This window comes from Crassostrea angulata, chromosome 7, assembly GCF_025612915.1.
Source record: "Crassostrea angulata isolate pt1a10 chromosome 7, ASM2561291v2, whole genome shotgun sequence".
Classification (NCBI taxonomy): Eukaryota; Metazoa; Mollusca; class Bivalvia; order Ostreida; family Ostreidae; genus Magallana; species Magallana angulata.
In genome coordinates, this window is record NC_069117.1 from 30,324,471 (window position 1) to 30,339,004 (window position 14,534).

Consider the following 14,534-nt stretch of genomic DNA (forward strand, 5'->3'; position numbering starts at 1 on the left):
GCAGCTGTAGGATTTAGGAATTAACGATATCGATTTTATTGAACCGTTTTTTGAATAAATATTTTGTCTTCAAAGTATTTGTATTTAAATCTCAAAGACCTACACTCGAAGGTTGGCTTAGCAGGAGATGTTTTATATTTTAATAGATTAGACCAGGCGTAAAAATGATTCTTATATAGATTCACCATGACCTTTTGGAAAGTACACTTTATTTACCACAATTTTAATTCAAATTCATAAAGATTATCTTAATACAATAATATATTCAATGGATGTACTTAGTATACGGTACAGTTTATACTTCCACGCTCAGGTGTATCTTCTCTAATCGTGACGTAAAGGTCACGTGATACAGGTAAGGGACATGACAGCTGATTGTGCATTATTATTCGTGATCGCTATATTGTCAACATGTGGAGTGTTTGAATGAAGATTTGTGCGAATTGCCTTTGTATAATTTTTATCGATTTAAAAAAAAAGGAAAGGAATTTGTGATTTTTCTTGGATTTGAGAATGGAAAAGGTGAATTGGTAAAGGTTTACTACGAGCAGAGATGCCAGGTGTGCGATCGGGTGGTCTGCTGAAGAAAAAACCAATATTCGCTTCAGAGGCAGACTTTCAGGATAAAAATAACAACACGGATGGAATGAAAACCGAGGTAAGGTCGGAGTACGAGGCACGACTACATAATGGCCACGCCCAACCGGAGAGAAGGGTGCCTCGCCGTGTAGACTCAGAGCCGGCGATGAACTGGGGGAATTTAGAGAAAAAGTACAACAAAATTGGAAGGAATGGCTACAGCAGGAAAGAGTTGGCAGAACATTTAAGACATTTGTCTGTTGATTCGAATTTTGAGAGTACTAATGTGAGTGGTAGTGGTGGGGGGACAAGTGAGCCTCAGGCTAATGTAGTGAGGAGTAACACGTATGCCGGGAGGCGGGATGTTTCCGACCCCAGCACTCTCCAAGAGAAGCAGATCGTCAGTTCCCGTGGGACGGTCCGGGGATTCCGGAACAGGGTGAGGGCTGGAATTGCCACGTTCCTACAGCATCAAGCCGGCGAGACCTTGGTAAGTTTCCTCAAGCAGAAAATATAATGGGCATAAATTAGACAAAAAGGTGTAAACACACGTCCCTCGCTAATTTAATCCTACGTTATAGCGTGTCACAAGAAACACAATTCATTGTCTGATTAATTAGGATAAAAATATATGTTTTTTGTATGTTTCAATTTATTACGATATTTCCGTTGCGTCAAACTAATTAGCGGAATACGTATCAACATGTTGGTGTCGCGACATGTAAGAAAACGTTAACTTTTAATTAGAAACTGGTTTAATTGGATTATATACAGGTTTTGACCTTAATTGGATTTGCTGAAGCTTATAGATTCATAGGGATTTTTGATACGTCGTCTTTCACATACTATGACCGAGCCTGTTTAGATAATTATCTCAAATTAGGCTCTAATTGCGTTAGTATTGATTCCAGGGACGAAAATGCTATCGTGCATATTTGATCAATCGATATAGTACAGTTCTGTACCGAAGATTATATATTCTTCTCGTACCCGACTAGATTCAAAATCAATGTAGCAGCGCCAGGGAAACCCAATAGCTAGCTAGTCATAGATTTAGGCCGTCATGTTTGAACCGTTCAAGTTAATCCAAGACATCTTCAAACAAGAGATTAACAAAATCCGCAAGTTTCCATGGCGTTTTATTAAATAAAAACTTTCATTGATGATGGAAAAATGTTGAGACTTCGTGACACAAGGATGAAAATTTACCCAAATTAATTTTTTTGAGTCATCAAAATTCTCCTTAAAATAGAAAGCGATACAGGGTGGAGGTTTTGAAAAAAGGAAATATGATATTCAAGTCAAACAATGAGGGTATTTACATTGCATCGGCGTGACCTGGGACAGTGTATAAAAATATGGGGCATTGTTTCTTTTCCTTCTTTTCTTCTACTTCGATGTTTTCCTTTTGCCAAAGTAGTAACAAAAGCTGTAGGTGGGCTGCACAGAAATTCTTCAGGTACATACCCGTGTCAAAAATTATGTCTCAACTCACTCTCAAGTACCTATATATACAAGGAAATCGCAGATATATGAATGACAGTAAGTATTAAGTGTCAAGCCCAAGGTAAAAATTGATCTCTAAGCAAGAAAAAACATAAAATCTATAACAGCCATACACATTGGGTTTAAAATTCTCTTCCTGGTCCTTGGATTCTTGACACTGTTCAAGTGGGGCTTTTCTAAAAAAAAAAAAATTAGAAAAAAATACAATGTATCAACAAGGAAATGTTTGCTTCATTCTGACATCGTTTTTACATTATACCAAATTAAACTCTCTCTCTCTCTCTCTCTCTCTCTCTCTCTCTCTCTCTCTCTCTCTCTCTCTCTCTCTGACATACCAGAAATTGTTAAATAGAACGTTTCGTCGACTACAGCAATAAAGACGTTTCAAAAAGATTTATGAGAAATCCCCTCCATAAAAAAAATCAAACAAACTTTTCACAACACGTGCATGCACGGAGGGGTCACATTTTTGGCCGGGGTGTAGGAATGCGCTGTCTGTTAAACAAGAAAGGTAGTTTGTTATTTTGTTATGAATACACGTACAAATTAAAAAGATGTCTCCTTCTTTTATCCTATATTATCACGATGATCTTGTTATCTCACAAAGTTTTATCTGGAGGTTAAACTTCCATACAATGCTATCTTTCAGAATGTTTAGTCCTCTAATTCTAGCCCCCTATCACGATTGCCTTAACCCTGTTGTAACTCCTAACTTTACAGCATTTGAGGAAAAAGAATGGGCACAAGCGCTGTAATCATCTAGTTTTTATTGTCCCAGCACCGAGTCATTTTAAAAGTTTTGACAGATTATAAATCCATTACGCGGCTTCGCGTTGAATATATATGATATACACAGGGACCCGAAATATATGATTTATTGAACAAATTGGTTTTATCTCAAAAGTGCAGGTCTCATTACAGTTCAGTGCAGTTGTTTAGGGATAGCTAGGCTATCAAATTAGAACTACATTGTATATATAAAATTAATTTACCTGTATAAACTAAACTTAATCTTGCATATGCTTATGTATAGGTATCACTGCCGAATATTTCAACCGTCCCCAGATATCTAGTCTGCTTTTGTTTGCACTACATGTATATCAGCCCCCAGATAAATATATGCTTTTGCATAAATTGCAGTTTGGATAGTTTTATAGATATGAGAGAGAGAGAGAGAGAGAGAGAGAGAGAGAGAGAGAGAGAGAGAGAGAGAGAGAGAGAGAGAGATCTTATACATGTATTTTGTCACGAGTTCTATTATGTAAACTTTGAAGTGTACACTGAAATGAAACATAATATCGCAGTTGCATGAGTCAGCCGAGGAAAGGAACCTATTGAAAATAAGACGAAATTTGGTATGTTGGTTCTGTGCAAATATGATTGAGACCTTAAGGCAGATTAAATAATAATGCATAGTGCATAATATAATAAATGAAAGAAATGTGCGAAAAAAAAAATTAAAAAACCAACAACACGAATTCCGATTTATGCATGCAAGCGTCTCGAATAATTTTACCTTTCCTTATTTGAAATAGCTCGATATTTGCAAATATATGTAAATTTTCCTATTTTCCACAAAAAAATCACCTCTGAATCGCTAAAGCACAAGTTATTCAAGAGATGAAACAAGTATTTAGTTGCAGTTGCAGAAATCGACCCGTAATTTTGCAATATTGTACATGTATAATGTGCTTTCCCCCGTCAGCGTTGTAAGATTGTATCACTGCATTTGTATATTAACGCCATATAATACCTTTCACTGGTAAAGGTTTGATTAAAAAATATCATTTTACAAATCAATTCTTTAGGAGGAGGATGAACCGAGTTTAGAAAAGGTATGAGGAGAAATTAAATGGTTATGTGTTTGATGTGTTTATACGTTCCTCACGGCCATGCCCCATACAAAAACTGATAAACCATCACAAGTTCCTTGACCCCCCCCCCCCCCTCTCCATCTAATGTACCCAAATGTGGTTTGATTAATGGAATGTGATGAATGTTTGGGAAAAGATAACAAGTTGTGGAGTTGACATTGACTTTTTTGTTGTGGTGGTAAATGTGTTTTTTATGTTGTTAATTTTTAAAGTGTGTTTTTTTAGGAAGGGGGGGGGGTGTATTTTCGGCGGATGTACGATGTTGTAAACCAAAAGATAAAAGGACTTGGTTTTTACAGTCTAGAAGTCTTGTTTGAAATACCTGTAGTAAAACTTGAAGATTGAGATTAAAAGAGAAGGGTCACGTGAGGAAGGGTTTATGTCATCCTTCTCACGATTCGAGGGTCTTTTAAGCCCCAAAAATTATCATCATTTTGCCAGATTTTCTTTTTTGTATGGCCACATGATTGTATTATTTTGTCATTTAGCCTAAAGAGTCATCATCACTTTGACTGGGTATTTCTGTATGTCCACATGATTGCATTATTTTTGTCTCATCAATCTGCGCCCATCATTAGAAAAAAAAGAAAAAGAAAATTTATTTTAGGTCAGATGTGCTATAAGTATAATTAAAGTGTTTTAAGGCGGTTGTGATGTTAGCTATCCCGTTAAATTTAGCCCGCTGTCTTGCACGTTTTTACAACAAAGGTCAATTTTTAACGACCTTTACCGACATTGGTGTATCTCGATTAGAGAGAAATAACCCCGAAGGGACACAAAATAACACGCATAAAATCTGTTAACCATCCTACGAAATTTCATAATGGCGTTTATCTCTACTGGGGCCACTCCAAAATAGACAATATATTGTTGATGGACTGTCCATGATCGAATATCCTCTCAAAAACATTAAGAACAGTGTTTTGGTTTTTGTTAATAAACGTACAGCCTTTGTGATTAGTGGTACCTTGGGAAAATTAACAATGTGTGTAATTCCTGCTTGTTTGTGTTGCAATTTTGTTTTTCTGTTCTATTTAATCTAAATGTTTGCGTATATATGGATTTCATCCATCAACTGATTACAAATGAAGTCGCAGACGATCGTGTATCTTCCATGTATGTATGTACATACACTGTTTTACACTTCAGAGCTTTACTGCGAAGCAATTTTCATTAATAATTGATCAGCCACGTCTTCTGGGCTGAATGCTTCCCTTGCTTTCAAAATTCTGACATAAATGAGAAAGATTATACTGAATTATTCAAAGATGGAGACCATTTGTGATACATATACTGTGTATGTCTTTTTTTCTATTCCCAATTTTTTTTACTTACATACTGATGATGTAAAAATTCTTTCATCCTTTTTTTATCATAAAATTTTTTTTTGTGCATTTTCATTGATGAAATCATGATTGACACGTATGAATTCTCTACAAAGCTTTTTGTATATAGTTACGCCTCAGTGAAATTTATTTACAGGAAAAACTGAAATGTTTCAGTAGTAACATGTTTGATAGCATGGTTGTATATACTCCGAATGATCAATGCTCTGATGTTGTTAACGGATTTGACAAAAATGATTTACGACACGCTGATTTTGTTAAGATAAATGAATTTAGTGAATACAGTGTACTGAGTATTCTCTGAAAAGGTTTTGTAACATTCCCCAATCAATAAACGATCTAGATTTTATTATGCACGAATGATGAAGCTCTTCGTACAGTTTGCTTTACGCATGCGTACGTTGTATAACCCCCGAAAATGGTTAAGGTTTTAACTCGTTAAAAGTTGTTGATCATTTGTAAAACAAAACTTTCAACTCCCTTAATACAAGTATACAGCAAACAGTGTCTCTAAAGCCATGACAGGTTGACGTATCGCCGAAGACCTAAGTCTGTTTGTTCGAGCCATTTACACCCAAATTGTCAACTTGGCTCTTATACCCTTGAAACTTTAAAAAGTGCAATTTGCCCTTCTTTGCTTTCTGTTATTTGCTGCTTTGCAAACAAAGTAAAACGTGTTTTATAGATACAATATCTTTTTAATAGGTTTGTATGCTCCGATTGCGAATATCTTTTTTGGACTTGTAAGGGCTCTGAACTAAGTATCTTTTTACCCCCCCCCTCCCCCTTTTTACACATAAAATAATGTATGTAATGCCTTATTATAATGCTTTATTTCTTGATTATATTGTAGCGAAATTACAAACACCTCGAAAAGGGCAAAATCATCATCTATACTACCAGTATGACCGTTGTTAGGCCGACACACGCCCGATGCAAAAAACTGCAGAAGATGCTTCAAACTCACATGGTGCGATACGAAGAAAAAGATTTGTTCATGAGCAAGGAAAATCAAAAGGAGTTGATGGAGAGGTTAAATACGAACGAAATAGTTCTACCACAAGTCTTCGCTGATGGTGCCTCCTTGGGGGTAGGTCTCTCTCTCTCTCTCTCTCTCTCTCTCTCTCTCTCTCTCTCTCTCTCTCTCTCTCTCTCTCTCTCTCTCTCTCGTGTATTTTTACCGGGTGACATTAAATCAATTTTGCAAACTCAGGTCCACTAATTTAACTCGTCAAGTTCAATGTAAATTTCACATCTCTTGTTGATTTCACAATTTTTTGTTGTAATTACATGTTTTCTTTCCGTTTCTAAGACTGGCCATTAATTTCATGGAGACGCTAGCTCCTTTCAGATGACAACTACTTCCTGTTGTTAGGTTTCTTACTTTTTGTAAATTGCTATTGCTTCTTTTTGCAGACACTTGAAAACTTGGAAAGACTCAACGAATCTGGAGAGTTACGCCATATTCTTGCCAATTTTACTGTAAGTACCAAAGAAGGGAAAAAAATCGGACCCGTAGAACGGCGAGAGGGGGGATTACATAAAAAAGATTCCCGCCTCTTTTTTTTTTTTTTTGGATAATTTTTGTTTGATAAGAATTTTCTAAATTAAATTTTTATAGAGCAACCAGGAAAAATTTACATGGTGTTTTTCCCTGTATTCTTTAAGGTGTGTGTGTTTGAATTAAATAATTGTTATAAGATATTTTTAGAAATCACATTTCTTCCCCATGCTTTTCAGAATTGTGCTTCCGTTCTAAGAAAACAGTATATGATAATTAATTAAACAGTAGTATATAAATAACCCAATTACACCAGTCGAACTAAACTCATTCCCTCTCCTTAATTGGCGCTTATTTCATTTATTACACGCATTATCTTTTGGAATTTATGTTGGTCGTAATTTTTTTTGGTAATTTAAAAAAAAAAAAGGATTTTTTTTTTTCATTTTGTTAATGTTCATCATGGTTAGTCATAATAAATATGAATTATGATGAATGAATTTGTAAATCACGAAGTCTGTTTGATTTATTTTCCAGAAAATTGATGTGAAATCGTCATGTGAAAAATGTGGTGGCTATCGGTATATGCCCTGTAACTTTTGCCATGGAAGCAAAAAATCCCTCCGACGTAACAATTTCACGGATGAATTCTGTGCTCTTCGATGCATGCAGTGTGACGAAAATGGACTGCTACGATGCGACTTGTGTCTTGACCAACAGGAGTGACGTCACGAGTTTTTAAAATTCGTCCTTTTCGCGATATATATTATTAAATAGGACAGTAAGAAGTCCCTTTATGCCAAAGATTTGTTATTTTGTGAAGGTTCATTTATTTTTATAATTCACAGTTGGAAATATTACTGTGAACAAATTGATCATGAACGTGCTTCGATTTTACGCATGTCTTTCTACACGTCATTATGAGAAAATGTGTTTGTGGATGACTTTAAAATCCTTCATGTTAATGTTATAAAATCGTTGTCTATGTCAACCTGCCACATGGTTAGCATATATTCAATGTACTATTTGAAAATAATTGTAGAAATTATGAAGAAAATGGTTTACAAATATTGTTTGCTATATGTGCATTGCATAGACTGCTATATATCCAAAAGTGAATTGACTTGTTAAAAGATGTCGCAAATATCTGTACAAATAATATCTTGTTATACCTGTATTATTGCATTTTATTGTTCAAAATATTGAGAGGAATGACTGCATATATTTATTTAATGAATGAATGAAACGGTACACATTATTTCATGAACAGTCAACACTCCCACACAAAATACAAAAATCGGGTAACAAAATGTAAACTTAAGAAACGTTATAATTTTTGGTGGGAAAGAATTTTTGCGAATTGCGACCAAGTGGTCACGTTTGAATAAGTTTTGCAAATGTGAAGTAGTACCAACAGTATCAATTTTCTGGAACGTTGGCAAAGTCTTTTCCCTGCGAATAATTAATTTTAAAAAAATAGGTCTCCTGGATTCGCAAAAATTTCCACCCATCCAACATTTCCGCGTTTACATTGCTACCCCATGTTTAATCATTCAAACTTCTTATAGAATTCTGAGTCAATGTTTGTTCGTCATGAACATATCTACAAAAATATACGCATTTGTTTATTTCTTTTTTTAATTTCATTGTATGATTGTTTTAAATATTTATCTAGTCGCCAATGTGTGCAATGATTGATGTATTACGATGAAATAAATTGATACGTTCTTGTGATTTCAAAACATGTATATATGATGTCGTCTGCTTACGTTTTATTAATAGGTTTGACTAAAATCTTGTCATTCCTTTCCTGTTTCTACACAAAAACATTGCGAAATCAAATTAAACAGAAGTTCTGAATCGCTGCGTGAATTACGTAAAAATATGTTTGAATTCCTGTAATACTAAACCACCAGATACAAATCACATCAGACCATCTTTTTTATATTTAAATTTAGACTTCCTGATTCGTTCAAACCTGGCAATTTTTCAAAATGTTATTGTATCTGTTTAATTGGGGAAAAAATCTTCAGTTTTGTGAATCGATTTTATGAACAATGAGATATGATAAAGGAGCGAACTATTTCAATAACCACATACCAGCCAGATCTTGCTCACCTACAAATTCAACCAGCTCTCACCTATAAATTCAACCAGGAAGAGTTATATAACATATTTTCAATTGTGTAACATTACAACATTTTCTTTCATTTTCATTCTTCTACCTCTAAGAGAACTTTACAGATCCTTGTAAACGGGACGATTTAAAAAAAAAAAAAAAAAAAAAAAAAAAAAGTCAAATCAAAACCCCCTCTGCGGCTATTCATAACAATTTAATCTCGAATATTGATTCATTCAAGTCCCTGATTCTGAATAGTGTCTGTATAAAGAATAAAGGAGGTTACGTTTTCAGGGTGAAATCGTGTTACCCTGAAGTGCTATTGTCATTGTACACTCGATCATTCCGAAAATATTGGAATTCCCATTTTACATCACAAAGATTTCTATTTTCATAATCTATTTAAGGTTTTAAGTAAGGGACACGTAATAAGTCAACTACTACATGTATTTTACTTAAAGTAAGCTGCCTGAAAGTATCTACAGGCATTAATTTATTGTAAAAGACATGCAGGCATGCACGTAGCATTTTTGAAAGTATTCCAACATCTTGAAAATCAAAAAAAAAATATATCTTTGTCAATCATCAAAATCCTAATCCATTGGTAATTAGGGGAGGGGGGGGGGGCTTCGAAGCTAATTTTTTTTAAAGAAGATGGGTGGATAAGGCGTGTAAAATGCCCATACGCGGTCGGACAGGCTACTAAAAAATTAAAGTATCAACAAATCTGTTGTTTTTTTTTTAAATCATTTAAAACAATATATATTTAATGAATCATTGATTTGTAACCTGTAGGTATGTTCAATACTTGGAATATGTTGACTCAAACTGGCGTATACGTATCAAAACCTGCAAATATTGTCATTTTTTAGAACTTCAAGGCATTTTCTTTTAAAGAGTGGGTCTGTGCTCCATATTTTTCTCATAGTCTAATTAAGGTCTAATGGAAAACAAACCGATTTCAATCAAGAAAAACGTGGAGAGATGACCCACTATACATTAAAAATATCATTTTGTATCCCAACAACTGAACGTATTGAAAAAATAATACAAGTCCGGTAATTCGTGACCTTAGTCACACATAATATTTAAAAAGCCGTCTTTGTTGTGTCTGAAATGGCTCAGTGGTTAGAGCACCTTGCATAAGCTAACTGTATATATCTAGGGTTTTTATGTTACGGGTTCGATACCACCAAAATTTCCGACAATATTTTTTTTTCTTATTTTTTGTTAAATATATTAAAAACTGACTATAGTTAGAAATTTTGCTTTTGCAAAGTTGTATTATAATATATTTGAATAGATTTAATTGGGGGAAAATAAATTTGAAATTGTATTTCACTACTAAACCGAATGGGCATTTGCGCCATCTTATTCCCCCATCTTCTAATTATTTTAACAGTCTCAAAAAAGTTGGGGAGGGGGCGGGAGATCTTTCTACATTAATTTTTCTATATGTTAATTTAAGAAAGATGTTTGGAACCCCTTTTGCTGCGTTGCTAAAAATCAAATATTTAAAAAAAAACATAGGTAATCATTGATTACTAAGCTCACCGAGACGGAGCATCACCCTTATGAGACATCACCTTCATAAGACCACCTTTATCATTTTATATGAAAATCATACTTTATGATCTTGGATATTCATGGATTCTGTTTTGACAAAATATTGTATATCATCTGATAAATTTTTTTATGATAATCATATGTTCATATGTTTATCAATTCAATGATATAAAATTAAATATTGCATCATGTCATATTTATAATATATATCATATAATACAATAAAATACCGTAATAAACAATAATGAGATATGATATTGTAACGTATGATATGACATTGTATTGTGTTATACCTTATTGTATTTGATCACATAATACAATATTATATAAAATATAAAATATAATACAATATACTATTATATTACAATATCATACAATATACTATTATATTACAATATCATATTACATAATACATCATAACATTGAAACATGATATTCTATTGTATAATATAGTATGATATTGTATTGAATGACACTGAAACATATTTGATACATTATATGATATTATATCATATAATACAATATAATTTGATTCCAACATTGTATCTTATCAAATGATACAATATCATGTGATAAAGTAAAATATTATAAAATACATTATTATATGATACATATTGTATCATATGACACAATAATATATATTACAATATCATATAATACAATTTCATGTGATATGATAATAAACCAATATCATATCATACAATATCGTATGATAAAATATAATATAATATTACAATATCATATAATACAATTTCATGTGATATAATTCTATATTACTGAAACCATGCAATATCATATCATAAATATTGTATGATACAATATTATAGAATATACAATATTGTATCATAGGATACAATATAATATTTTGCAATATCTTATGTAATTGTATCATTTGATAAAATAATAAATTAAAAATACAATATAATATTATACAATATTGTATCATAATATACAATACTTTACATAACAATATCATGATACAATATCATACCATAAAATATCAAAAAAATTGATACAATATCATATCGTATCGTATAACTTTTTATAATATAACATATGATATCATATTGTATCATATCAAACAATATTGTTTCATATCATACAAAACTATATCATAGGAATCATGTTATATCATTTATCAACAAACACATCTATCTATCGATCTGGTTTGAGTGAGGTAGGAGATTTCTTTAGCATCCTTGATAATGGAGATCAGGCTCTGCATCTGAAGCAACCTCTGCGTTTAATTTATGATAAAGTTAAATCAACTATGCAAGCTTTCATCTATAAAACATGTGACCTGTTCCAAAAAACTAAACCTCATCCAGCATCCGAAACCTATGACTCAGATTCAGCATTCAAGCCCATCAGGTGCATTGGTATCATAAGACGCATCATCCATGCAAGTTTGGTGAAGTTTGGACCAGTAATAACTAAGATATCTTCATCAGAGGGCACTAGCAATTAAAACCTTTACTTCCTCCAGCATCCGCAACCTACATGTATGGCTCAGATTCAGCATCCATGCCTGTCAGGTGCATCTGTATCATAAGACACACCATCCATTCAAGTTTGGTGAAGTTAGGACCTGTAATAACTGAGATTAATTTTTTAGCATCCTTGATAATGGAGATCAAGCTCTGCATCTGAAGCTACCTCTGCAATTCATTCATATTACAGTTAAATCAACTATGCAAGTTTGAAATAGTACTATCATCTATTAAACATGTGACCTGTTCCAAAAAACTTAACTTTATCCAGCATCCGAAACCTATGGCTCACACTCAGCATTTAAGCCTGTCAGGTGCATCAGTATCATAAGACACACCATCCATGGAAGTCTGGTGAAGTAAGGACAAGTAATAACTAAGATATCATCATCAGAGGGCACCTGTTTCAAAAACTTTATTTAACCAGCTCTTAAAACCTTAACCTCCTCCAGCATCCGAATCCTATTGCTCAGATTCAGCATTCAAGCTTATCAGGTGCATCAGTATCATAAGATGCACCATCCATACAAGTTTGGTGAAGTTAGGACCAGTAGTAACTAAGATATAATCATCAGAGGGCACCGGCAACAAAAACTTTAACCAGCTATAAAAACCTTAACCTCTTCCAGCATCCGAAATCTATTGCTCATATTCAGCATTCAAGCTTGTCAGTGCATCAGTATCATAAGACGCATCATCCATACAAGTTTGGTGAAGTTAGGACCAGTAGTAACTTAGATATTGCTATCAATGGGCACCTGCAACAAAAACTTTAACCTGCTCCAAAAACCTTAACCTCCTCCAGCATCCGAAACCTATAGCTCAGATTCAGCACTCAAACCTGTCTGATGCATCAGTATCATAAGACACACCATCCATGCAAGTTTGGTGAAGTACGGACCAGCAGTAACTAAGATATTGCTATCAAAGGGCACCTGCAACAAAAACTTTAACCTGGTCCAACAACCTTAACCTCCTCCAGCATCTGAAATTTAGGACCCAGATTCAGCATCCAAGTCTTTCAAGTCCATAAGTAGGTCCAGATGCATCATCCATGCAAGTTTGGTGAAGACAGGACAAGTAATAGCTTAGATACAGGACCTGCAACAAAAACTTTAACCAGGTCCGGACGCCGACGCCGACGCCACCGCCGACGCCGACGCCGAGGGTATAGCATAAGCTCTCCTTGACTTCGTCTCGGTGAGCTAAAAATGTGTACGTCAAATCGCAAACAAGTACATGGAAAACCTCATTATGCCTCGTACTCAATGTAATAAAATCGGCGGAGTACTTGAAGCACAAGCGAGTTGTCCCCCTTGACCTAGTGCATGTATACATGCGACCGTGTTATATTAATGATTTAATTTGATTTCAAGTTGAATAACCTCCAGAATAACTCTCCTAGTAATAATATTACCCCGACTAGAGCTCTCTGGATGCACTGTATGTTAATTTTGACAACATGTTATTGTAGGATCTCGATCATTAAGTGTGTTAACAATTATTAACTGCTTGCTGGCATAGTGCACTGAACTTGTACGAAATGTATGGTCATCTCTCCAATAAGTCTAAACTACACAGATTACTGCAACTTAAGAGATAAAAAATGAATCATCAGTAAGTTTGTTATGCGATTACAGTGCACATTATCTATAAAGTATTGAGCCATACCAAAAAGAAAATTGACTTTTTCTCTTACATCTATTTGATACTTCTATGCATGGATCATTAATTTTGCAGTCTGTATGGCGTCCACATCTTTGTGGGAAAAAAGAGAGAGACAGAAAAATACAAAAAGAAATTCTGTAAATGCATAATAGCTCTTTACTGGTTTAAACATTTGTATATATACACGTTCACATACATAACATGATCATACTGTAGGCATACACATCTTGTGTAGGTATAAATCATGCAATAAATGACTAATAATTTATCAGTTTGCTTTTAATATGCTTCATATCAAAGGGTTGAGCCTCCCTCTTGTAACAAGTAACCAGGTCATATGAAAAGAAAGTACTCTTTAAAAAAAAAAAAACGAAAATTGCGACATTTCTTACCTATCCATCTATGAAAGGTGACAAAAAAGATGAATGTTTAATGAGGCGCTAAAGCATCATATATGAGATCAAAGACTTTTTGAAAATGTTTGGGCCCTCCACACCATTTGAGAAAAGGTTCTCTCAAATCATTTTAAAGATGTTAATATTCTTGTAAAATTACAAATTGAAGGAAAAAAATTTGCAATTCTGTGCTTATTAGATATATAATTTTAAAGTTTAATGCAAATTACAACCCCTGCAAACAAATATCCCTGTCAAACTCATGATCTGCTGTTCAATTGTCTGATGTTTTAACTACAGATCTACAAAGAGAATTGAAGAAAGAAATTTGAATAAAAATGGATAATTTCACTTAACTTTTTTGTTGTGCACACCTTGTGTAAAAGTCAAATGTAAAAGTCATGGGGCGTGGAGAACCCCTAATTTGGCAATGATGCAAAATGATAAAGCACATTTCATTCTTTGACCCAAGAGAGATAACTCTTTTTCT

The 14,534-nt window shown here is 33.8% G+C and overlaps 1 protein-coding gene across 2 annotated transcripts; it reads left to right on the plus strand.

Moving 5' to 3' along the window:
• The first annotated feature begins 213 nt into the window (after positions 1–213).
• LOC128156611 (glutaredoxin domain-containing cysteine-rich protein CG31559-like) lies at positions 214–8,554 on the plus strand. Of its 2 annotated transcripts, XM_052818804.1 has the most exons (5): positions 214–1,069; positions 3,894–3,920; positions 6,159–6,395; positions 6,722–6,787; positions 7,344–8,554. In XM_052818804.1, exons 1-5 carry the CDS (start codon positions 554–556, stop codon positions 7,530–7,532), a joined length of 1,035 nt encoding a protein of 344 aa, XP_052674764.1. In that variant the 5' UTR covers positions 214–553; the 3' UTR covers positions 7,533–8,554. The 2 variants fall into 2 exon arrangements, with proteins under 2 accessions (XP_052674764.1, XP_052674765.1); XM_052818805.1 differs by lacking the exon at positions 3,894–3,920 and having other exon boundaries at positions 222–1,069.
• Positions 8,555–14,534: the final 5,980 nt, after the last annotated feature.